Raw genomic sequence first — 25,726 nt, forward strand, 5'->3', positions numbered from 1 at the left:
AAAAGGGATTTTGGAAAGAGAGGGAGGGGAAGCTATCCTTTGGAGTTTCTAAGCATTTGAAGTCAAATTCATGCTTCAACTGCACATTTGCTAAAGTTTAATGACGTGGAATGGAATCAAAGCAATAACATTTAGATCAGCTTTAGGTAACCTGAGTCATGCTATTCATCCAAATAAAAAGCACTCCAAACAGGATCCAGCTCCAAGCTGTGTATGGTGGGTAAGATGAACTTTTCTATTCACCAGAAGTATACCAGAAATACTTTAAAAAATCAGACAGTTGCTTTTCATTCTGCAGCTTCTATTTCAGTGCACACTGGCTTTCACTTGGTACATTTTGCCTAACTGAAAAACTAATGTGAACACTGTGCCATCAAAATCTCCTGGCACACACTCAGCATCACTGAATTGATGGTCTGCTTATGCAAGAGAGATTAAGGGAAGGTACAAATGAGCAGACAGAGCAAAATAAATTGCCTACAGGAAAACTTACTTGTGCCAACTTCATTTCTAAGTGGGATTTAGGGGTACATTTTTGGAGGCAAAACAAGTATGGAATCATCCCTGAAAAAATAAATTAAGTTGTATAAAGAGAAATCACAAATTCTCTTTCCTCCAAGAAATGCCTCCAAAAGGTTCACAAAATCTCATGTCTGTGAACTACCTCACACAGCTGTCATCCTACAGGATCAACTGCACCCATTTGTAGCAGTGGATTTACGCTTCAAATGTGAATCAAAAGCAGCACAGTAAGTAAAACATCTTATTGTCATCACATATGTTAGATATAAGACAGGAAAACCAAAACCACAAAGTACCTTTAAGAGCTGTATTATTCTACGTGACATTTCAATTTAACTAAGCCTAACATTTGGACTTTCAATGTTTCAGTTCCTTCATTTCTGTTATTAAAAGAAAAGAAAATCAAATATATACCATAAACGTCTGGATCCAAAATTGGGCCACTACCTGTACATGGAAAAGAGAAAAAAAAAAAAAAAAAAGAAAGAAAAGTTTTGTAAATAAATTGCAAATGATGGAAGAATAAAAATTTCTTTAGCAGTAGTTTTAAGAGTTAACTTTGCCATAGCAATCATAAGTACCTACTTAAATGCAAATCAACATCAATAACTTCAGTTTATTAATTACATTTACAATCATCTTAGAGTTATCCCAAAGGTTAATATTTTGCTTCATGTGTACACATGGCACTAACTCTGGCAGGGGCATGCATTATTTCACAACTGGGCAAAATCCTACTTTCCAGAATATTTATATACATATATATATATGGAATAAGTGTAACAATAACTATTCCTGTTGAAAAGCGAAAGGTAAAATTTTCCCTGATTTCAAGTGGAAGCAGATTTCACAGAGCTTTAAAATTACTGATTTTTACCTGATAAAAATAATTATGTTATTATATCACTGTGCGAGCAAACCATTTTAAACTGTGAGCTGTCAAGTCAAGGGCTACAGGTAGAAATGACTTAAGCAGCACCATTTGATTCACTCTGTAAAAGGATGCTTCCAAGAAGCCAGCTGCACAGCTGATACACAGACAGAACTTACTGAGAGTCATATGTCTCAGAAACCAGACTTTACACTAGCAAATGGATACCTGTCTAGTCTGCACTTCTGTATACTTTACCAGCTCCTCTTTTCAGTGTTTTCTGATTACTTACTGCATGTATGTAAGACTTAACGCATACGTGAGTAAAATGCACAGAACAGTCACAGAAATTAGGGAACTGTTATTCATGTTTTGCAAGATACTTGTGTTTGAACACACTCATTCATTCTGATCTATAGTGTACTTCCAGCATAGCTTATATATTAGGTTTATAGTTATCTTTTCCATATTTTTTTCTCTCCATTTTTGCAGGTTTGGAAATAAAATTAACAAATAATTAAAACGTCTAAAGATGAATCAAACTTCAATAAACATAATTCTGTTTATACTACCATACAGTAAATCCATAGCAGTAGCATTGCATGGGCATAATGCCACAGGGAATAAGAGCAGAACACCATTGTTAACAGCATGAGAATCTGTGCAGAAGATTAGGCTTATTTTTAAATGCACTTGAAGATATTCCAGTATCTAAGGACACATGTCAATAGATCCCATGAGAACTGTCATGTCAATCGGCAGAAATAAATAACCAGTGAAGAAAGCCTGAGTATCCATTCTCAAGTAATCCGACCAGAGATTTTTGTTCACAAAAGTAAATGGATTCAGTTTTCCAACATGTAGAACATACAATTGCTGCAAAACAGTATTTCTAACTCACCTTCTGTAATCTGAAGTGGAAAGAAAACCTCAAACAAAAAAAAAAAAACCTGCAAAACCTTTATTTAATAGTTAAATGTCAACATTTTTGTTTCTATTCACTGGAATAGACTAAGACGGTTAGTATAATCCTTAACTCCTCCTGGACATAAACAATAAGAAATCCTCAATTCCATTCAAATATTTTTTATATAACTAAACACTTCGAATAAAGCTACAAAAGTCACAAAATGTACAAAAGATGATGGTCAACCCCAAATTTCTGTTTAATATCACTTTTTCTATTTAACACATAAAACCAAACCAATATTAATAATCAGTTGAAGTTATTTTTAAATTAAACTTCACCACAGCCCTTTTGCACATTTATACACAATTCTTTTCAAGGCCGAGTACTGAACAGCACCATTGTTTTGGTGTCCATTAGAAGAGGTTGTTGAGTAAATGAGCCATCAAAAGCCTTATCTTATTCACTCATCTTTACAAACTACATCAACTGCAGTCAGATTGTTTACTTCTTTCTAAATTTGGCATTTTCAAAATAAAGCAGCAGCAAAAGGCTCAATCCAAAAACATGCTTCTGCAAAGAAAGATGCAGAATGTTATGTTATGCTGCACAAGCAATATGCTATTTCTAAGGCATATTTAGCATATTCTTTTGCTTCAACAAGATATATGTGACTTGGACTCCTTCAGCTGAATTTTAACATAGAGAGTTAGTAGATGAATAAGCTTAATTAAAAATTTGTATAATTGGTAAAAATCTCTCCCACATTCACTAGCCATTTTGGATCAACTATGTAAACAGCCTCCAGAATAAACCATGACCATTTCTTGCTTACAGTTGGTCTCAAATAATCAGGTCTCTCTCATCAAGAACTAGAAACCAAGAACTTTAGCAGACTAAAGGCAGTTAAAAATTCAGCTAGTAAAACATGAAATTAATTCTTCCAGGTCTTCACATTTGAAACAAATCCTTAATTTACAACACTAACGTGGATATCATTAGAACAATCAAAATCCTACTATGATACATGGTGTCCTGTCTTTCATGCCTGCATCCTCAGACCAGTGAAAAACTGTTCTTCAAGAAGCATGCTGAAAGTTAGGAGCATCTTAGCACAAATTACCTCTTCATCATGCTTAATCCCACTCTAAAAGTGGACTATTGTTCTATTGATGTAGAACATTCTTCAGACTTATATACATTTACCTTGGGTTGGCACATGGATTTACAGGTGAGGGGATTTTTTTTTAATTTGCTTTTTTTTTTTTTCCCAGAGCATTTGCTCAAGTGATGCAATAAGCAGAGAATCAGTTTAAAGCTCAGTGACTGTACTCCGCCCCATGAAACATCAGGACTGGTATTTAATTCAGTCATGAAGACATGAAAATGAACATAATACCAGGGCGTGGGCCTTAATCTTTATGCCTCAGTGCACAATATGTGGGCCAAAAGAAGAAACTACACAGTAACGACAGCACTGAAAAAGCCTTTTAAGGATTTGAAAAAGCCTGACAGTGCTTTAAATAGCAATAGTATAGAACAAAAATTGTAATACGATGCATTTGCTTTAATGAGAGCTTCAGTGGAGGAGACAACAATGTTGTGATGTTTTCTAGGCCTCAATTCCATGACTCTTGCAGGAGAAAATAAAAACAACATTGAGGAGGCTAAGTAGATAAGCCATTTCTCCTGTTGTTGATTTTTAAGACTGGTTTGGTACCATCCACTGTGCATGAACTAATTTCTAATGCAGTTACATCCTGTCTATATATAGTCCCACTTCCTCTAAACTCTTTTTGTGAAGCTTACTCCACCACAGATCTTGGGAAATTCTTAAAGAACACAGCACAGTTTATATTGGTAGACTTACCTTCTGTAGGAATATAAAAGGGTTGGAACAAATAAATGTTTTCTTTCTAAATGAAAGGATAGCTACAGTTCTATTTACTGTGGATAGCAGCATAAAGGAAAAGCAGGACAGGAAAGAGGATTTGGATTAAAAAAAAAGATAAAATTGCGTAATGTATTAGAGGTAGCTGATACTATGCTAGAAAATGAAGCTGGGTTCATATTACATAATGAGGGTGTATGAGAACTTCCACAGAACATCCATGAGGTGAACTGTTTTGCTGAATTTAAATGCAGTATTAGGGAACACCAGCAGCTGAAACCATGGCATGTTTCTGTAATGAGTCTCTTTAAGGAAGAACTCCAGAGAAAAAAGGGGAGAGGAGCAGTGAGCACAGCAGGAGTAAATAAAGCCTGGTTTTATGAGCTCTTCGTCTTCTCCTAAGGATGGGAAAGCAAAAGACCTACCATCTCTCTCCCTACAGCAAACTGAGCTGAAAGGGAAAATTGAAATACTGACCATATTTTTATGGTCTGTGGCCTGAGATGTAGGATGAGAATTTAAATAATCACTACTTTTTTTCCCATCAGATAACATAACAGAGCACTGCTGTTTAAAAAAAAATAAGGCAACTATTTATATCACATGGCCAAGAAACTGAAGATACATACAGTCTCATATTTTGAGGTATGGCTATGTAATTATCTGCACAAGATAACAACTTCTATTTCTACTCCACATGTGCAAGGTCCACTCAGAGTTCTCTTCCATGTGCTACAATATGCTTGCATGTACAGTGACTGTTACTACAGCCACTTCATGTATGGTTTTGAAGGTGTGGGAAAAGATCAAACCACAGTGAACATCAATCACTTACAGCAGTGCCTGCAATTCAGTGAGCTAGTCCACCTTGAGCCTGCCCAGATTATTTAGAAAGGCCAAGGGAGAATCTTTAGAGCAACTGAAGGTGCAGCCATCTTGAGCGCTGATACTCCTAGCAATGTAGGTGCCCAGCCACCACCTAGACAAATGGCAACTGGACACCAAAAATGCCTGTTAAGATATGAGACCTCATCCATCCTGCCTCTGGGTTACTTGTTTTCTCTCCAGTTCCCTCTAGTGTCCTAAAAACATCATATTGCCATGAACTCACTTGACTGCACTATCAATTTTGCAACAAGGCACTAGATTCCACACAAGCATCCTCCATGTCCTTGAACACACTGCCTAGTTCCATTCATATGCAGTACAGCAAGTTACAGAGTTACTGAATGGCACACAGTGCTTTTCAGGATAAGAACTGAGGCTTGGGAAAACTTCAGAAACAGCAACTTTTCATTAGCCTTGGCTGGCAGGGAGGATGGTTACTCAAAAGAAGATTTACAGACCACTGGCATGACCTGCCTTCAGAAGCAATAAACAAGAAAAAAATGTTCAAGAAAAACATTAATTTATAAGTAATATTGAAGACATTCATTCAGAGAAAATAAAGTTCTTCCAAAATAGTTAAACTGGCCAAAAGCACTATTTCACCACTTTCATCAATTTGCAATTGCTAGCATAAAGAAAACAAAACACTACACTCACCATCTCCAGGCACTGACATGAAATGAGCATCAACCCGTTTTTCATCCTCTCCATAATCATTCTTTGCCAGTAAGGTATAAGCACCATTGTTCAGGTGTGTAGGATTGTCCAGCTGAAGGCAGCCATGGTATTCACTTTGATTGATAACGTGTATTTTAGTACAGATATATTCAGACTCATTCAGTACAGCTCCTTCATAGAACCACTGCAATGTGGGCTTAGGATTCCCTTTCACAGTGAATGGAATACACCAGTGGTGGTCCGGGGTCGGAGACTCAATAAATGTGATATTTGGTGCAACTATATTGGAAAAAAGAGTGAAGAGCATCAGAATATTCTGAACATGTCCTTACTCCCTTCCCTCTCTCTCTCCCTCCCTCCCAAGTTCTCATGGAAGTACTTTTCATTCATCAGTACAAAAGTATGTTACTAGGTGGAATGGTACCTATTTGAAGGATACTCGCACAGGAACATACCTTCTCTGTCTAGAGTATTATGCTGAACTGACCTGAAGCCGCTCTTTAGAAAGAAATAAAACAAGCTACTTTCAAAGACTGAAAATGTATTAAATCACTTAAAACATGTAAGGTGTGGGAACTTCAGTTTGTGGTTCACTTAGAAGGAGGAGAAAGACATTTTATTTTTACTTTGCTGAAAAAATGGTGCATAAGAGTGCTGAAGGAAGGCAATAGTATTGAAAATATTTAAAACTGGCCAAAAGCAAGTACTACTGGAAAGGCACTCAGCTAGGAATCCAAATTTACAGATTATTTTCTTAACAGAATCAAAGACAGAACAGATTATTTAATTCTCTGGATTCTTCTCTCAGGGAAAAATAACTCTCTAGTATACATATTCTCATCCTCGTTCGAACTTTACTAAACGTCTCAAATTTACAGACCTCTTCTGTTTCCCTCAAGAGATTATTCCAACACCTTGCCCATTATTTTCCTCTACATTTATTCTTAACTACATTCAATTTCTTCTAGTTATACTCCCTTTTATCACTCAAAATAGTGCCAAACTCAGAATCTCATTTACACTCTTCAAACATTTCTAGTTTATGTTTGTTCCCATAGTTATAACATATCCAATTTCAACCTACAAACCTACATCTGTAGTGTTTTTTCTAGTTTACTCTGTCATAAGCACATGCTGAGCAAAATTTGCCATCTACAAAGTGTTCCATTCCCATCTTCAATTAAACAGAGGGTTGCAACTTGTGAAAACATGCTGTATAGTTCATGTAAAATGAATTCAGCCTGGAGCTCAGATCTAAGAAACAAATGGTTCTCTACACTATATGCCCCTTCTCCTTTCCTTGGCCCTGAGAAATAATTGCACTATTCAAAGCCATGACAAATAAATTTACATCTGGCTGTACAAACAATGAACAAAGGAGTTCTTGTTTTATGTAGTAAGAACATGTATACATGTGTAGTCTTGTACAATTCTACCAGCCTTTTGATGCATTCCCATTTTGCAGTTCCTAAGACAGTGTGCATGTATGTACATACACACCATTACAAACCTTCCCACACTGACAGTGCCATTTAGTTTTCAGGATTTCAGACCTTTACTTACAGATTCTTTTAACTGGAAGACAAAGCAGCCAGAAATACATTTTTTGCAGAATACAGAGCTGAAAAAGATAAATGCAACAACGGCTGACTGGGCTACTCCTAGCATTAACTGCAGTAGATAGTTCACACACCTTAAGGGTTTTCATTCCAACAGCCTGAAGGTCCCAAAAATACCCTAAACAGTTCCTGACAATGCAGTTTGGCCTCCAGGTCTGTATGGAGGCCCACATACGTACAGAATACCGTAAGCTCGGCAGAGGCTTGGTCCTCTCCCACAATGTTCTCTGCTACACAGGAAATCTCCAGTCCACTGTCCATTGATGAAACATTCCTGATGGTGAGTGAGGCAGGGTTCTTATTTGTGTCACTCTAAAAATGATCAGAAAAACATGTATGCGTCAATGACAACATTAAAAACAAAGGAGAGGGAGGGAATTACTGACCACAGCTGAATGGCATTTTTCATTTTCACTTCCTTTTAGCTGTGTCTGTCCACAATTAATCAAAGCCTTATTTTAGTGTCTTATCCAAACAGACATAAAACACCTACAGAACCAACTCCAACTGTCAGTACAGTGGATTCAAAGCTCCTAAGTCCTGCTACAAACATTGCACTCAGTCATATTTCTGCCCTGTCACTTTCAGTCAGTGGGTTTTTCTACCACTTTATCCCCTCTGCACAAAGGGGTTTTTTCCTCTAATCATCTACCCTTGCTCATCCCTCTCTCCTACTTTATGACTTATTTCTATGGTCTATCTCTAAAACTATCTCTTCCTGCCTATATTGTGTTCAATCCTTGTTTTACTCATCCTTTTCTCTCTTTCCTTTAAATTTATGCCTCACATCTCTTCCACTGCTGTTTTCTGAGCCCTGCTGTATCTTGACATGTTTTCTATCTCCTTCTTAACCAAATTTCTTCTGAAAGCTTTCTTTTCTTAAGAAATCTTCCAAAAGAAACTGCATACCTTCTACTACCTAACCTATTTGCCAAGTACTGTTTTATGTATTTATAAACAAGCTAATTAAAGTAAGATTGATGATTCTTGAAAATCTTGATTCTTATGATTCTTAGAAAGCTCAGTGTCTATCTACAGCCTTAAATAACATAATGACTATGCAGCTATGTCACACTGGTTAAGCAAATATGGCTGAACTACCCCCACCTCCTCCCCACACAAAAAGCACTAGCAAAGCTAGTTACTCTGATGTTAATAAATCAGGCTCTTCATATAATCTCCAAATAATTATTGTTTCCATACTTGAATTTTTCATAAAGAGAGCTGGACTATTTTGTTAAACTGGAAAGGAACCAAAACACACTCCAAAAATAAATAATAATTATGATAATTTTCACAACTATTTTTGAGATACTTTTTGTAACGTACACTGTCAGTGCTAGAGACAGCACAAACAAGTAACCCACTATAACTGTAAAACCACAGCAACTTCAGGTGGCAGTCAACAGGAATATGTGGGAATGGTCCTGCATGCAGTCCTGTGCAAACAGAATTTTGAACCTTGAGATGACACCCTAACTCCATTTGAGTTCCATGTCCCTTCAATCTCAGTGTGACAGTAGGGAAGGCAGGTGGAAAAGCAAACACCTCTTCACATATTTTCCTATTTTGCAGTTCTTAGAGCTGAGCAGTGCTCAAAGCTGGACTAAAAGCAGAGGGGCTGTAACACAGGCTCAGGGCTGAAATCTAGAGCAAGAAAAATCCAAACATCAGTCAAACTATCCATCAACACAGAAACTCAGAACGTAAAGGTTAGCTTTGCAGAACTAGAGCCTAGTTTTAACCTTTGCTAATGTCCCTCTTTTAAAACAGTGGAAAACAGAGGAAACAGTGAGAAAAAACATACAAGATGAAGAAAATGAAGGCAAAAACTGATATATGGAAGTGAAAGAAAAGAAACCGAAAGCAATGCTCATAGAAAAGGATAGTTGGGAATGGGAAATAATGTCTAAAAAGCTCATGCTCTTCTGCTGCTGAAAAGACTGCTGTGTTCCCTGGCTAAGGTTGCAGCCAGCCTGTATTATAACCCCCTCTACAATGGCATGATGAAGTTATGCCAGGACAGAATACTCATGGAAAACTTGAAGCAAACTGATCATGGCATTTCAAAGATAGGAGGGTTAAAAAAATTAGATGATCTCACTTTTTGAACAGTTTCACATTTGGTTTGGCTCCTATAATTAAAATTTAAAAAAAAAAAATTAGAAAGAGGGCAACTTGGCAGAGCTCCCCAATTTAAAACAGCTTGTTTTAATTGTTCTTTAATTTAACTAGTTCTCAATGACAACTGATGTCTTGATGCCTTTGGGAAGTTTTACAGATCAGAGAAAGTTTTAAAAATACAACTAGAGCTCTGCACAGCTCTTACTTATGAAAGCTGGAATGAAAGATAGACTACCTGAAGTCTATACAAGTCTGATATAATGAACTTTGGAAAGAAAATATAACAACTATGAGACTCAAGAGGTCCTGTCTCCTCCTCACTGCAGGAAGAGTGTTGGAAGTACACTTCCCACACCTTCTATAGACCAAGAAGCTTTAGGCAGTGTGCACCATCATGAATATAGGAAAGCAAATACCATAAAATCGTAATAAACAAGGGTTTTTCCCATTGTGAAACAATAGCAATTTATGAGATCAGCAGCTGCTTATATAGCCCTCCTTTTTCAATATTTCCATCAAAAAGGACTTAAGCAGCACACAATCTATAAAAGACAAAAAATATAAAGAGGCCAGAAAACAAAATTTACCCAGCTAGATGATTTCAATGAGGAAAGATACATCATTAGAAAAAAAAAAACAGAACAAAACAAATCTGACAGTCTTTTAAGTAAAATCTTCAATGTTAAGGCTTTCTGTTGCTGCTAAGTGTGTTGAAGAAAAATTAAACAAGCCACAAAATATTTACAACCAAATTCCAACACACTAAATTATAAAATGAGAATATAATAAAATTACAGATGCAAAGATTTTTTACAATCAGTATAGATTGAATTTAATCTTTGTAGGCAGGTATCAGTGATAATAAGAAAGTCCTTGTGTTTCAGTATTCCAATTCACATTACTTCCAAAAATTTACATTACTCTCATTTACAAGTGAACATCCAAAACACCAGAGTGAAAATGAGAATCTTGAGAAACAAATGTCTGCCATCCCCCAAAAGCACTGCCACAGTCAGCCTGGATTGAAAGTAACTGGAAGATAAACGTAATCCCAACATTAGCTTTCTATTTCATCTTTTAATAGAAAGTTAACCAGAGCTGGACATGAAACTTCATTCCATCCTTCAGCAGGTGTCACCTGAATTGTCACGTGTTTGAATATAAACCTTACCTCATGGTTTGAAACAAGATTAGTTACCACCCAGGACACATTTGGGGGTGGCCCGCCAGTAGTATCACAGTACAGCGTGATGCTCTTCCCTTCCACCACGGTGATGTTGTAATTGCTTAAGTTTGCTGAGGGCAAGTCTGTAATAGAAACAACAACACAATAACCCAACATGTACTTGTATTTGACAGACTAGACACCATGCAACTCTAAGCAAGCCATATAAATGCAAGCACTACATCAAATATTCACTGTAGACAGTACTATTCAGTCAGGCAGTACAAACAGCATCTTTGGAAATAAAAAAACTACAATCTTTAGCTGCTATATATTTTCTGCACCTCCTCTGCTTCACATCCTAAGAAAACATCACTGCATATGGAAACACATAAACTAGTTAATTATATAGGAATACATGTCAGGTGCACGAACAGAAATTATCTTAACTTCAGTTTTCAACTTCAAAATGAAGTTCCTTTACTCCTCCTTTACTCTTTAAAACTGGAAATTGTATCTGTCTCTTTATAACAGCTATAAAACAACCTCTAGGTTGCACTGACATTGTGATATTTCCACTGCTCTCCACAACACTAACAGGAAAATCCCATTAGCTCCCAGTATCCCACAGGAGACTGCAGCCCTCTCTCTTATATAGAGACATCACTCAGAGAGAGTGGGGCAAAACCTAGATCTGAAGCTCAAAGGGAGGAAAACACAGAATGAACAGATTGAACTAGAGAAGGGAAAAGACAGAAGAAAGAGTTAGCAATTGCACAGAACTTTACTCAAGGCACCTCAGTTGATTTTTCTATTATCCTCAGGAAAGCAGAAAAGCAGTGAGATGGTTAGCACTCATCAGGAAACAAGACCATGTTTTACAAGAATTAGAACTCCCTCTCCATCTTACAGAGCTATAAATCACTCTGTGCCTCATTCTAAGGCACCCAAAGCAATGGAACTTCCCAGAGAGTAAATTCATGCTGAATGAAAAACATGAGGAATTATAGAATGACCCTCTCCAAAATAAAACTAGCAATATCAGTAGATTTCAGGCATATAGCAACTCACATTTCAAATTTATTTATGTAGCAAATAATTATGCACAATTCTAGAAAAAGCATCTTTCTTAAAAGATACCAGGTCATCATTTGAAGCTGCTACATTCCTTAAAGAGTTTCGGTCTCCTTTATGAGGCATTTCACATCAGCTCTTCCAGGCAAATTTTACTTGCAATTTATCATCTCAAATAATCAATCTTATCTGCTGTGCAGGACATTTATGCATGATTTTGCAATGACTTTTCTTTGTCTGAAACAACAGCTCTCTTTGGTTGTGTTTTTTAGTTGAGAGTACCGCAGTTTCATGATGGACTTGCTGGTATAGAAGTTTAGCAGAGACACTTTTCTTTATGTAAAAGATCCAAAACAAATAAATAACCATCAAATCCCTGTGAACAGATTCATATGTTTGCTGGAGGTTCAACAGAAGCTAGATGTATTAGAAACCTCCCTTAAATTAGTTCAATAAAAAATAACTGAGTGGAAGCAATGCAGAAAAGAAGATGAATAATTTTCCAGACAATGCTTTCCTGCCTAATAAGATTTGAAGATCAGCACAAGTATACAATAACTGCTCAGGCAATTCTCACAGTGTTTCAAGTGGTATGGTAATATGATTCCATTACAGGCATCATGGATTTCTTCCATTATGTTCACTGTATAAATCATGTGTTGAAGTTTATTGAGACAGAGCTGGAGAGTTTGTATGTCTTGATGCAGTAATCTGTTAGCGAAGGTAGCCATCTGCTCTAGCCTGCTGTGAGTTCAGACCTCACCAGTGTCTGTCAACTAGCTGAGCAGGAAATAAAACTAATCTTAGGGAACATTTGGATATTAATTATGCTAGTTAGGGAACAAGCATGAGAACCAATGAGGTAATTTGCTTCATAAAGTTACACTTTCACAACACCTCTAAACACTATTCCAATTACTCCTGCCAGACCTGAACATGCAAAGAGAATGAAAGTCCCCACTCTTCTTAACGCTACCACTTGGGAGGAGGTCTACATGATAGATTAGCATTTCATTGTGCAAACTGGCACAGCTCCTACTAACACATCATTTCATGTGAAACCTCTCATGCAAGCAAAAATAAAAACAACTTTTTTCCCTTAGAGCTCTCCTTTAAATAGCTGTTAAGTTTTGGGACAACTTCTTCCTGCAGTGTGTTTATTTATAGGATAAGCAGCTGAAGTTTAATTCCTCTGGTACTGGCTCTGGTTCCCACCCAGAACTAGATCTAGTTCTGTTTATTTGCAGAAGTCTTCACATGTCATATTGGTGTTACATCTCTAATGGAAACAGCTACATCACGATGCATCCTGCCAGAAGGCTATAAAGTAACAGTGCTTATTATATGTTATGTATAATATGTTCATAAAGTTACACTAAAAACCAGTTGCAAGGTCCCTGAATCTAAAAAGGTACAAATGAATGGAATGGAATGGAATGGAATGGAATGGAATGGAATGGAATGGAAGAATTTGAGATAGAATAGAGATCGCATTATTGTGTGTTATTTTACTCTTTTTCCAGTCATAAGATGGGTGGAAACCCAAGAATTGTCTTGGGATTGATTTTTCTGGTTAGATGTATTGAGATAGAGTGCTTTAACTGCAGGCTAATTTTGCTTTTATTTCCAGGGGCACCCAGACTGCTCAACAGCAGAATCCACACAAGTTGAGATGTGGCTCTATTTGTGAAAATAAAGACAATCACATAAGGCCTCATCTAGACATGTGATACACTGCTTTTACCAGCAAAGCAATGACACTAAGCAGGAAAACCTGTATTGAACAATAACTGAATGCTAAGAAACCATGATGGACCTTAACATACAAGAATGCTCAGTTTGTATGCCCAGTGTAGTGTGAGACCATTTACATTGACCAGTAACACTTTGACTCTTATAGAACTACAGAGATACCCAACCACACTGCCTTTACTCCCTAGTTAATTTGGTTAAATACAGTGTTTTAGATAGTTACCGCTTTTGTTTATAGGGACTTTGTAAACAGTAGTTGATACAAAGTATCAGGTAGCATACTCAAATACTTTTGTATGCTGCCAGCAGAGTGAGATTATACTGGAGCATAAGGGCCTGTACAAGGTAGACATGACATCATCGTTCTACAAGTTTCATCTTGGTATCTGTCAGATTACTCCATGCCACAAAGCTCAAAACACAATCTCTGTTCCAAACTTTGACAGAATTAATTATTATGAGTCTGGATATCAGCAATAACCCTGGTAGTACCTGTCCGATGTTTCAAGTTTGCTATATTCTTGGCCTTAACCTTCTGCAATAATGTGTTGCATACAGGCTGTAGACACAAGCCACTCCCTTTTATGAGTTCTGGAATTTCTCACTGACATTCAAATTTATTGAGTACTCTCCTATTCTGGTGGAACAGAGTAAAGAGAGTTTCTGAATGATCTTTTTAAGACCACCTTGTTTTATTTTGTTTTTAAATTCCTCTTCTTTTTCAATAGTCTATTCAAAGCTTTCAACCTCTACAAAAATGAAGAATAGAACCTACTACTGAGAACTTAAAACTGCAATGTAGAGAGTAACACAGTTTGAGAGATTAAATCATACACTAAAATCCATGTTTCCATTATGCGCTGGTACATAATAGTTACCTGCTTTCACTGCATACAGAATGTATTTTTTCATATTCAGTGTGATTACACTTTATTCCCAGGAATAGGAAGATCTGGATTAGAATAAGCAGTTACTTCCCTCACCCCAGCACTAGACAGAACTAGAGACAAGCAAGAGGAACTCATTTATATCAGCTGAGTCTCTCCAAATATCATCTCATGCTTTAGGAGAAACAAACACTCTTTAAAGTAGGGTTTGGGGGAGAGGGGGCATTTACCTTCACAGACCATCATTAGGGCAAAAGGATGGCCTGAAGCCATCAGACAGTGAAACTGTCAAGCACAACTAGGGAATGACTCACATCTTACAGCGCATGGCTGGGACTTCAGCAGCCACAAAACCAACACTTTGGATGCCATTTTCAAAGGTTACTACCACATTTGGCTACACAGCTGTCAATAGAAATTAAGAAAATGAATATGCCTGTACTCCTAGAGGGCTTTCTAAGTCTTCATGCTGCTACTTTCTACAGAAAACCTGAACTGGCTTCCCTAAGCCAGACTGTCACTACATGTCAAAGGAAGGATATGATCTAATAGAGAAATAAAAACTCTAGTCTGAAATTCAACTTTTAGCATCAAGAACTTAAGTCAGTATACTAAAGGAACATTTAAAAGAAGGTGGTCTTAAACCAGAACAAGCAAATCCACCGTTACACCAAAGATACTGTATCACTATCTGCAGTTATAAAATTTTTTGCAAAATTAATACTAGATTCACTTCTTCTGCTTCAACTTTCACCAGCTCAGTTCTAGGATTTTTTTCAGTTGTTCAAAAAATTAAAAAATTCTATTATTATGGTAAATTAGCCTAATACTTAAGAAATTACATGATGAAAGAGTTAGTACCTGAGAGAACACTATAAATTCAATATTGCATTCATTTATGCCATCCTTTGCACACTAAGCCCCTGATTTTCACTGGCCTCTCAACAAACTCCCAGGAGTCTAGATATGGTATCACTAAATGGTTTTCAATATGGCCCATGTCATCTCATTTTTGCTTGGCATGCTTTTGGAAGTCAGTTTGTTGTGCAACAAGAACAAAAAGCTACCAAATAAAAATGACAATTTTTTCTGCATCTGATTTTTAACCAGGTAATTTTAATCCTCACCTGAAATTCTTAACAATCTTTTTAATAAATATATTAGACACAGAATGATTAAAACAATACTGAGGCAGAAACCATCTGTCAAACTGAACCATTCAAGGCAGCCTATCAGAACCACTGATTTATACACTTCCACTGCTGTTCTTAGGGCACAGTGATTCAAATCAGTCTACTTTCCTCACATAAGGTTCCGATACAGTCTAGGATTCTTGGTTCTCCTGGTTTGTCTTTTTCACTCTAGGGATAAAACATACAACTAATTACATCACTACAGTACAACCTGGTAACAGCCACTACTTATACTGTCTGGAGCCTGAAAACATGATGGTTGACAATGCAATCTGACATGAACTGTCACATGGATCTGCAACTTTCAGAGGTCTTACTGGCTCAAAACTGGCTGTATCAATGTAAGGAAAACAGGATATGATGATACAATACTCCTTGTATCATTCTACTGAAATTGTGCCTTGTTTGAAAATGCACTAATGTTTACAAATTCCAGAGGTCTTTTCCTATGTGCTTTCAATGGTTTAAAGAAAAAAGAAAAAAACAGCGAGAAACTTTCTAGTAATTCTAGCTACAAAGATAAGAGCTGTTGGATATGTGATTCACCTCTCGGGTTTCACTTAACAAAAGCCTGCAGCCAACAAGCTCTGAGCCAAATTTCCAGCCTGGCTGGCTTCAAAGGACTATAAAAAGGATTCTCCAAAAATTTACAAGCAAAGCATGAATGAAAGAAACACAAGTAATTGTTTCCATTTCCTGTTGTATCACAACCACAGAATCAAAATGCTCAGTATGTAAAAAATTACAGAAATCTCAGAATTTGTAACAAGATGACAAGCACATATTTAATGAAGATTAAAAAAAAAAATATGTTGGGCAAATAATATACAAAATTAGTGGAAATAAAGAACATTAAATACAAATTTTCATGTTTCTTTTATCTTCTAGAGCCCAAATATCTCTGGTTTTTTTCTTAAGTTCTAAGATCCCTTTACTCTCCAGTCCTCATTTCATTATATTAATCACCATGCACTACTCTTCATCACTTCACTAAGATTTTGCCATCATGAACAACAAAACTTGGATTTTTCCAATGGGTTAAAATGGAAAGTTAGAGGTATAAGAGGAAAAGATCAAAATGAATCTGGGATTATGACCCATTTCTCCAAATTTCCATACTCTGCCCACTGTGTGTGAATGCAAATTTGAAAAACCTGCCCTGGATCAAAATCTCTTCAAATCTTCAGGAGAATATATAGCCACTGAATAAAGCACTGAATCACCACTGAATAGACATACACTTGCCATGTGGTACAGCAAATATTGATGGGTGTTTTCCACAATGACCAAATGTACCAATGGTGCTTTGCACAGGTCTGGCAGAACGTATTTCTGTCAGAAGGCAGAATGAAAGATATGGCAGCTCACTGAGACACCCAAATATTTTAAAATACTAAATGAAATCTCCCTCCTCTCATGGCATGCCTGATTGCAACTTTCAACCAGGAGTCTTGACAGAAAACAATTAATCAAGTACAGTCTCCACCAGATGATGATTCTACTTTATAGTATGCTTCCCCAGATCAAATGCAGTCTTACTTTGCCTTTAAACACTCCATCACTCCATACTTAACTAAAATTTTCACCAGAAGCAAACTTCTTTACATAGAACCAGCACATGCCACAGCAAAGACCACAAGACTTGCTAACTCATCTTCACAGCCACAGTGACAAGCACTGTCTCCACAGAACTGTCATGCCATCCAGGGCTTCAAATGCCATCATGAATGCAGTGCAGCCAAAAAGCACCAACAGATGTGCACCCATACAAATTCATTTGGACACCAAGTTGTCATCTGCAGTCAACCTCTACAGAAGCTCTGACAATTGCTGCTGGTATTTCAAACCACATGAAGGGATTACATTCCCAAGGCTTACATCAGCCCCTTAACTTCTGCCCAGGACCTTTCCTTCAAAAGCCTTAGGTGTGGTCTGGATTCTATTAGGAAGGTGCTGAATAAAATAGGAGCTTGCGTATTATCACCTGGTCCCCAGTAAAAATATAAACTGCAAGAATTTTGAGATGAAATGTTTTTATAGGAGCTATCAATCTTACCAGCAGTTTGCTTGCTAGCAGTATCATGAAGGTATCCAACCATGTTTTCTGAATGGCTAAGGAAATTAAACTACATCTGTAGAAATTTTTCTAATGTGGCATTTAAGCTTCAGTTGATCCACAACAGCTTTCAAAAGAAAACCAAAGACAGGTAGTGCCATTGGGCTGCACATGTCAGCCACAAGCTTACGAGATGAACTGAGAGTTATACTGCCTTTGAATAGTAAGTTAATGAGACCCAAACCAGCTTATGCAAACCTCTAACAAATGGCTTCTTATTCACTAAGTGTAGGTAATGCAGCTGCAACTCCTGTGTGGCTATCTGCAAAATTTCACGTGTGTCCAGAAAATACTCAAAACAATGCTGACCTGCCTAATGTTGCAGCATGATAAACATGTGATCCTGAAACAGGAACATTTTTAGAGAACAACATAAAAAAGTAAATTGATGGGTTTCACCTTTGGCACCAAGTATACCATACGCCAAGCATATTACTGAAGGGATGCCTTGAAGACAGGATTCCCCTTTAAAAGAAAACAGCACTTTCTTTAGACCTCAGGATAGAGTTATCAAGTCACCAGTCTTCACCTATATAGAGCAAAGTAAGAACATCACCAGAAAAGAGTCAAGGAGCTGTTCTTAGCAGATCAGTACTCCACACTTACACAGATGCATCAAGTCAGGCACAGAGAGTACCTCTGTAAACCTGCACAGTGTCATGAGTTCAGAGACACTTCTTTCACTTGGATAATGCTTTATTTCTTCCTGTTTCTAATCTGCTTTGTATTACAAATTTACTTCGCCAACATTAAAGCAGAACTTGAATCAGAAATATCAAACAAAAATCAGCTTTTTGTTTTAATATGAGACATTCACCTATGCCACATGTGGCTCAACTATCATCATTCACTATCCCTGATTTACGTAGATAGTCATGTCTAAACATCTGTATGAAAGTTGATATTTGATTCACAAATTGATAAATACTGCAAGTTCAGAAGAAAGTTATATATGTATCTTTAAAAATGAGATTCTCATTGCCTTTTCAAACTCCATAATTTTTGGTTATTTCCACTTAAAAGTGAGAAAATTCTTTTAATTAAGTTTGGAAAATTTTAACTCAACTTGAGAGCAACAGTGAAACCCCATTACTGTCAAAGACTCACAAAAAATGAAGTTTTTCACATAGCCCATGATCACAGACAAGAATTAAAACTCTTACAGAGAAAATAAGAACAGTTTGCCACCTCATATCATGCACCACATCTAGTTCTTGTGCCAAAATAAACAACACAGGCTAGAGAATCCATGAATATTCTGAAATGTAAACACTGAGAACATTCAAGGCTTTTTTTAAACTCAATTCTGCCTGTAATATTCTCCTTCTAATAGTCTTATCAGTGAAATCTGGCTGATAGTGGAAAAAAATGTCAACACCCACTGGATTATGTCTTTGCTTGTGGTTTTAGATTGCATTTTACTGTGATTGCCTAAGATCTAATGCTTATTTTATTGGCTCGGTAATACTACAGATCTTTTCTGTAAATTCGAAGAAAAAAATGTGTCAATCCTTCAGTTTGCCTTTTTTCCTCGGGATTTATACCCACCTGTTTCCAGTCTCATATCACCACTTATTTATCTCTAGCACAAAAAACAAAATCACTAGAAACAGGTTTAAATGAAGCTAGACCCAACAAGCAAGAAATGGGCAAGCAGTTACTTCAGTTTGAAATTCTACATTACAACAAGTCCTACATGTTTTTCAGTTGTACACAAGTATCTTAGTACACAATAAGAGCAACACCATGGTACTTTGTGTGCAGGAGAAGAGACAGGCATAGAATGTGAGCATTCATTAAATCACATAGCTCTTAGATGAAGCAACAGTTCTGCTGACTAGCTGCAGATGCAAACAGCCAGCCACTCTGCACATACTTTAGTGATACGTAAAGCAAATTAGCACAGGGAACTAGCCTGTGACATTGTTCAGTGGATTGTAGCAAGTATACATTACCAGTGACAAGAAAGACTCCTAAAGAATATATGCTAAAAAACCATCCAAAGCTGGCACAGTAAGCAAAACTGAAAGATTCAGCACCACATCTCCATATACGAAGCTAAATTGGCCAGATAAGGCAAAATGCCATTAACCAGACATGCAAATGCCAAATCTGCACAGGACTGCAAAGACAGCTGTAGAATCCACTCCTTTTCACAAAACACAGTAAGAAAAATATTTCTTTCAGTATCACTGAAATCAATGATAATGGCTCAACTGAATGTCTACCAGAGGGAGAAAGCAACACATCAACAATCAGTCCCAAGGATGTAGTCCTGCCTCCCTGGCATTCAGTGAGTTCCATGTGATCTGCAGGCTTTTGAGTGACCTTATCCAAGGCACAGAACATGCCTCACTTCCAACGACTTAAGAAACTGGTGATAATAGACACCAAAGCTTAGGAGCATTAATAAGAATAAAGTGTTTACTCATTTAGTTCTCTATTAATTTTCTAATGCTATTTATCAGATGAAAACAAAAGGAGATGTCCCAGGTGGTGGTGCTGTCCATGCTGTACAGAAAATTGGCAAATGCTCTGAGAATGGCAAAACTGAAAACCACCATCTCTGTACACAGAAGGCTCTACTACTGTGATAGATGCAACTTGAAAATCTTTGACACAGTAATTACGTGTCCTAAATCCTAAATCCTAAAACCTAGAAAAATTTGACAATTTTCATCATATCTACATACATTTCAAATGTAGTTGGAAAAAAATTACCGATTTGCACTTTTTATACTGCAGATGGAAAAGATCCTCTAGATAGTGAGCGTACCTGGCTTTAAACATCAATAAAATTAATCAAAAAGTTGATGACATCTAAATGATAGTCAATATTTAATCAGCACATTAAGTTCAACAAGGAGATGAGATGAAACAATTTCATTAGCAGAAAAAATTAGAAAATAAGAGAAAATGTTTTACTAAAAATGCAGAAGCCTACATGCCTAAATATTTCTCTTCACAGCAAAGGAAGCTAAAAAGCATCACGGTTTTCACAGGAAAAAAAACTTCAATATGTCAAAAGCTGAATTCCTCTTCTGTTTCAGTTCTACATATTAGTTTCTCAAAAGGTTCTGGAAATGAAAGACACCATCTTCATCAGTGGTTTTGTTTTGAAGCTAAGGCTTGTCCTTTAAAATACAGAAAAATATCTGTAAAGATACTGACAACAGCCATGCATTGGATTTTTAAGCTATCTTCCAGAACACATTCCATCAATATGGTCATTGCTCTTCAGTAGGGATTCTCTACTCTGTGTCTAGGAAAAGAAAGTGTTGTTATCTTTATTAAAAATCTATGAATCAAATGAACCTGAATTGGTTCATTTTGAAAAGGTAAACTAAGAGGAAACAGCTGCTAAAAGAAAAGGGGGAAAAAAGGGACGAAAAATTATGTCAAATTTAGTGAAATTTGGGCCCTGTAAACATCAATGTAGGCATGTGCTGGCATCCACTCAGATCTTCAATACAATGCAAGTTTTCCATATGCATATTACACATACTGCAAATTCTAATCTAAACGTTGTATATACTCACCTTTCCTCCTCCTTTTCCTTTTCTAGTTTTAAGTACCACCTTCCCTTGTCATGACAAGTATTTTAGTCAAGATATGCCCACAGGATGCATGCACGTGTACAGACCTATGCACCTAAACAGCATCCAGAGACAAGCCTGTTTTGGCTATAGATGGTTAAGAAATCAAGGGAAATAACTAACCTTACACAGGTTTAATTCTGAGTATTTAAATCTAAAGTTTTCAAAGGAAAATCCTAGCAACCTGGTAACTTCTAGAGGTGCCAGCCAAGAATGTTACAAAATGTGCTGGAGTTTCTCTTTTGCCGTAATTGATCTCAGCCCAACAGCTGACCTCTCTACACCCAGCACATTAATCTACCTTCTAGTCCATCCAGCTGGAGCAGAAAGTTGGATCCATTTAGCTCAGCTAGGTACTATATCTCCCATTTCAGGTAAATCAGATACTGGAGCACACAAGACCAACTCCACAGCTCACAAGACTCCCTGAGTTTTTTGATTGCATGAGACACTAACACCATTTCTGCCACCACACCTGGCCCCAGAAAGAAGCTGAGCACAACATCAACAATGATATGAGGCCACGAAACACATTACTGACACTAAATGCTGCACTTGCTGGGCCTGCAGTGGTCCCCACCATGGCTGTTCTTTGCTGGCAGCTGCAATCAGAGAATGTTACAGCCAGCACACAAGGCAGTGGAGAAAAGGACACTCAATGGACAAAGACAGAAGGATAAAAGGTATAATTTCTCCTACTCATCACATTCACTTACAGCTTTTCCCACCCAAATCAGCTCTCCATGAAGATCCCCTTGCTCCCTTTCCTTCCTGCCTGCCATTTCCCACTCTGCTTCCAGAGTCCAGCAGATGTGACATCATGTTGGAAACACCCCATTTCTGCCCCTCATACACAGAGGAGGAGAAATCTCCAGCTAGTGAGTGAAACCTTTCCCCAGCTGTCCCAGCAGCAAACTGTATGTAGGCAGCAAAACTGTATGGCAAAGGAAGGCAAAGGCAAAAAAGGCAAGGAGATGACCTTACAGTTATATAATTTTTCCTGTTTTTTTTCTAGATCCATATACCTGAAAAAAATATGCTACAGTATACCACAGACCTAAGCTTGATATAACTCGCTTGTATAGCCTTTAAAGTGAGCTCAGGAGAATTTTATTTGCATGAAGAACAGAGCTGTTGCTAATTTGTCTCAAGTAGCATGCAGGTCTGAATTTTCTTCCAATGGTCCTAATACTAGTATTTTTGAAGGAAAATAAATACTTCATGAACTATAAATACCTGAAAAAAAATTTCAAGTAGGTGAAATTGAGCTATGAATGTCTATTGAGCTTGGAAATAATATTTAGTTCAACAAAGGCACATGCATCCTATATATTACTTGTGTGCTATCTATAATCAGTATTCTGTTTCCCTGCACTTGAATAATGGTACGCGCTTAGATAATCAAGAGAAGAACAAATGTATTTACATGAACAGGTGAAAGGCCTAGACACCATATCAGTTGTGGCTGAGGTCACTTGGCCTGGAAGAGATGGAAGGGAGACCTCATTGGGGTCTTCAGCTTCCTCGCGAGGGGAAGATGAGGGGCAGGCACTGATCTCTTCACACGTGTAACCAATGGACTCAAGGAAATGGCATGAAGATGAGTTGGGGGAGTTTAGGCTGGATATCAGGAGTGTGGTTGGGCACTGCAACAGGCTTCCCATGGAACTGGTTCCAGCACCAACCCTGTCTGAGTTCAAAAGGCATTTGGACAAAGCTTTTGGGCACATGGTGTTACTCCTGGGGTGTCCTGTGCAGTGCCAGGAGCTGGACTCCATGATCCTGATGGGTCCCTTCCAACTCAGGATATTCTATTATTTTATGAAGTTCCCAGGACCATTCCATGTGGGTCAAAAGACCACTGAACAGTTAATATCTCCACTGAAAACCTCCTTTGGAGCACTATTGTCATCCTGAAGAGTATTTTGTTAAAAAGCATGTTTGTTTTTCCTGGGCTCATGATTATTTAGGAGTAGTTTTATATTAAAAGAATATTACCGCAGTTTGGGACCTTCATATCCAACAGGGCTGTCCTCTTATTGTTGTCATCTATGCAATATAAGTCCTGAGTTTCTGTGTAAAACTTGGTCTCTTGAAATTTCTTAATCCACATGATTTCACAGGAACACTTGAATGGATTGTCACCCAATATCCTAGAGGAAAAAACACCAATTTATTTGTAGGGTGTAACATGCCAAGCATACAGAAAAAAAATGAGGGCCAGGGGGGCTCCAAGCATTCATCTGGGTGAAAATACAAGTTAGTTAGGAAGGTTAACAAAGGCAAGTTGAACCCTTTCCTTAAGAAGCATAAGGCATGCACCTTTGGTAAACTCAGTGCAAAGTAAACTGCCAAGTGGTAACAGTTTCCATGCAGGGAATTAAGCGCTGCATGCACTGAGAACCCAGAATATCATAGGCAGGAGAGCTCACACAGGGGATTTGGCTACTATTTCCAATACATCTGTGTAAATCAGGAGCCCATGGAGAATGGCCGCTCAAGAAACTCCATTTTATTTCATAAATCAGGAAGAGATTAGAATTCATCCCTTCTACACCTGAGCCACCACTCAGTTACTTCAGAAATGGTTTACTGCTGTGGGGTGGTAAATTCTTTATAGAGTCAGTCTTGGATTATATGCACACTCTAACAAACTTTAATCACAAAAGAAGATTTTTCTTAATCTTTCAAATTCATCTGCTACAACACTCTAGAAAAGCCTCACGGTAAAACCATAGGTAATATCATGAAGAAATACTAAATAAAAAAATGGCCCTGAAACAGAAATTGATATGGTACCCTGTGTAGAATTTAAACCACAGGTTAGCAAACTTAACAAATTCTAGTTTTACAATTTGATAAATATACACAACTAGCAATTAATTACATGCATGTTAAATAGGAACAGAAAAATATCTCCATAAACAGTGACCAGCATTATTTTTCCTTCTACTGGCATACATGAGATGCAATAAAGTGGGTGAGCAAGTGTCTGTTTAAGGCATTTCATTATCAGGAGAAAAATCATTCTTAACAAAGTTTCACAGGTATTTTTAATGTACAGAAACTCAAGTTTCTTCCAGAATCTATGCTCATAACTGCCTCCTGAAGACATGAAGCGTGCAAATCATGAAAAAAACAATCTTATTAGAGCCATAACCTGTTTCTCCAAAAGCCACCTCAAGTTCTTTGAGGAGAAACAACTGCAGGGATCCTCAAAAGTGTCTGAAGGAGCAATTTGTATTCACAGAAGTCATCCACTGGACCTTAACATCTAGCATGAGCAAAAATTGTCTGCACAAGACATAGTATGAATATGATGATTCCTTGGGTCAAAACCTATTATGTGCATTTTCAAAACAGTGACATTTACTTCCATCTCCTGTTTCATTCTATGGCTTCCTGGAAAAGAGAAATTTCTCTTGACCAATGGCTGAGCAGCCTTCTAGTGTTTTATTTTGTGCTAAACCCATCTAGGGAGTTAGGCACATCATTGGCAGGATGCTGGACCCATAATGACCCCCTACAGACACTCGTGTGAAAAAAAAATTCTGACCTGTGGACAGCATATTCCAAGTCTTTACCTTGTTTGCAGTAATTTTATGGCTGCAGCTCATTTGTCAAGAAGAAACCTTCCAAGGTGGCATCATCTTCACTGTAATACCTGGTGACTATCCTCTACTATACCTTATTCTAAACTTCTCATCCCTTTAAGTTTTGATTTGCAAGAGTACTAACAAGACAAACATACTTATCTATCATATTTAGGGGAAGTTCTTTAGAGGCTATTTATGGTAACATTAGTATCTCAGATTCACCTACCAACACTCTTCCTTGTCCCCTGTTTCTGATCTTCCAGCTATGTGTTAAACACTTGTGAACAGAATTGTTCAAACATACTGATTCCATCACTGCTTCTCCTCCTTTCGGGCTCTGCTTTTCTCCCTCCACTTTTTTTCCCTCATTTTCCCCACATCTGTTTGTCTCACTTCATCACAATATTTATTTACATAACTTCAGTTTGTCTAGTCCTACACTCCCTTTCCCAAGCCCACAACACTCTACCTCAATTTTGTATCCTCTTTCTCTCTCAACTTGTACATCATCATCACACATTGCCTCCATACCTCAAATACTACTCTCTTTAACCTTCACACTATCCATTTTTCCCATATCTCGCTCACTCCCACTACCTCTGCCCTGCTTCTTCATGCAGAAGCAGCAAAACAACAAAGGGCATGGAACAATGGGGGAGCTTTGCAGCTGGCTAGTATCCTCATTAGAGAGTTCAGCAACTGTCACGTTGAAAAAAAATTTTCCAGTGAACAGTGTTCCCTGGGCCATAAAGGAATTATACCAACTTAATTATCAACAAAATATACCTAAAGGACATAGTCTTTTTGTGCCACTGAGATTCGCTCATTTCACTTTTCACATGCTGAA

The 25,726-nt window shown here is 37.4% G+C and overlaps 1 protein-coding gene across 7 annotated transcripts in view; it reads right to left on the bottom strand.

Annotated features, from left to right (window-relative positions):
* Nucleotides 1-25,726, bottom strand: part of NTRK2 (neurotrophic receptor tyrosine kinase 2) — a 194,116-nt gene that overhangs the window by 144,079 nt on the left and 24,311 nt on the right. For 5 of the 7 annotated variants that reach the window (XM_058827381.1, XM_058827387.1, XM_058827385.1 and 2 more), the window contains exons 5-9: nucleotides 23,282-23,436; nucleotides 10,672-10,808; nucleotides 7,556-7,688; nucleotides 5,737-6,036; nucleotides 937-969 (exon numbers count right to left, since the gene is read on the bottom strand). In XM_058827381.1, coding sequence (XP_058683364.1) covers nucleotides 937-969; nucleotides 5,737-6,036; nucleotides 7,556-7,688; nucleotides 10,672-10,808; nucleotides 23,282-23,436 — 758 coding nt within the window. Of the gene's footprint in view, nucleotides 1-936; nucleotides 970-5,732; nucleotides 6,037-7,555; nucleotides 7,689-10,671; nucleotides 10,809-23,281; nucleotides 23,437-25,726 lie in introns of all 7 variants that reach the window. The other 2 variants (XM_058827382.1, XM_058827383.1) reach the window with 1 other exon arrangement.

This window comes from Poecile atricapillus, chromosome Z (assembly GCF_030490865.1).
Source record: "Poecile atricapillus isolate bPoeAtr1 chromosome Z, bPoeAtr1.hap1, whole genome shotgun sequence".
Lineage (NCBI taxonomy): Eukaryota > Metazoa > Chordata > Aves > Passeriformes > Paridae > Poecile > Poecile atricapillus.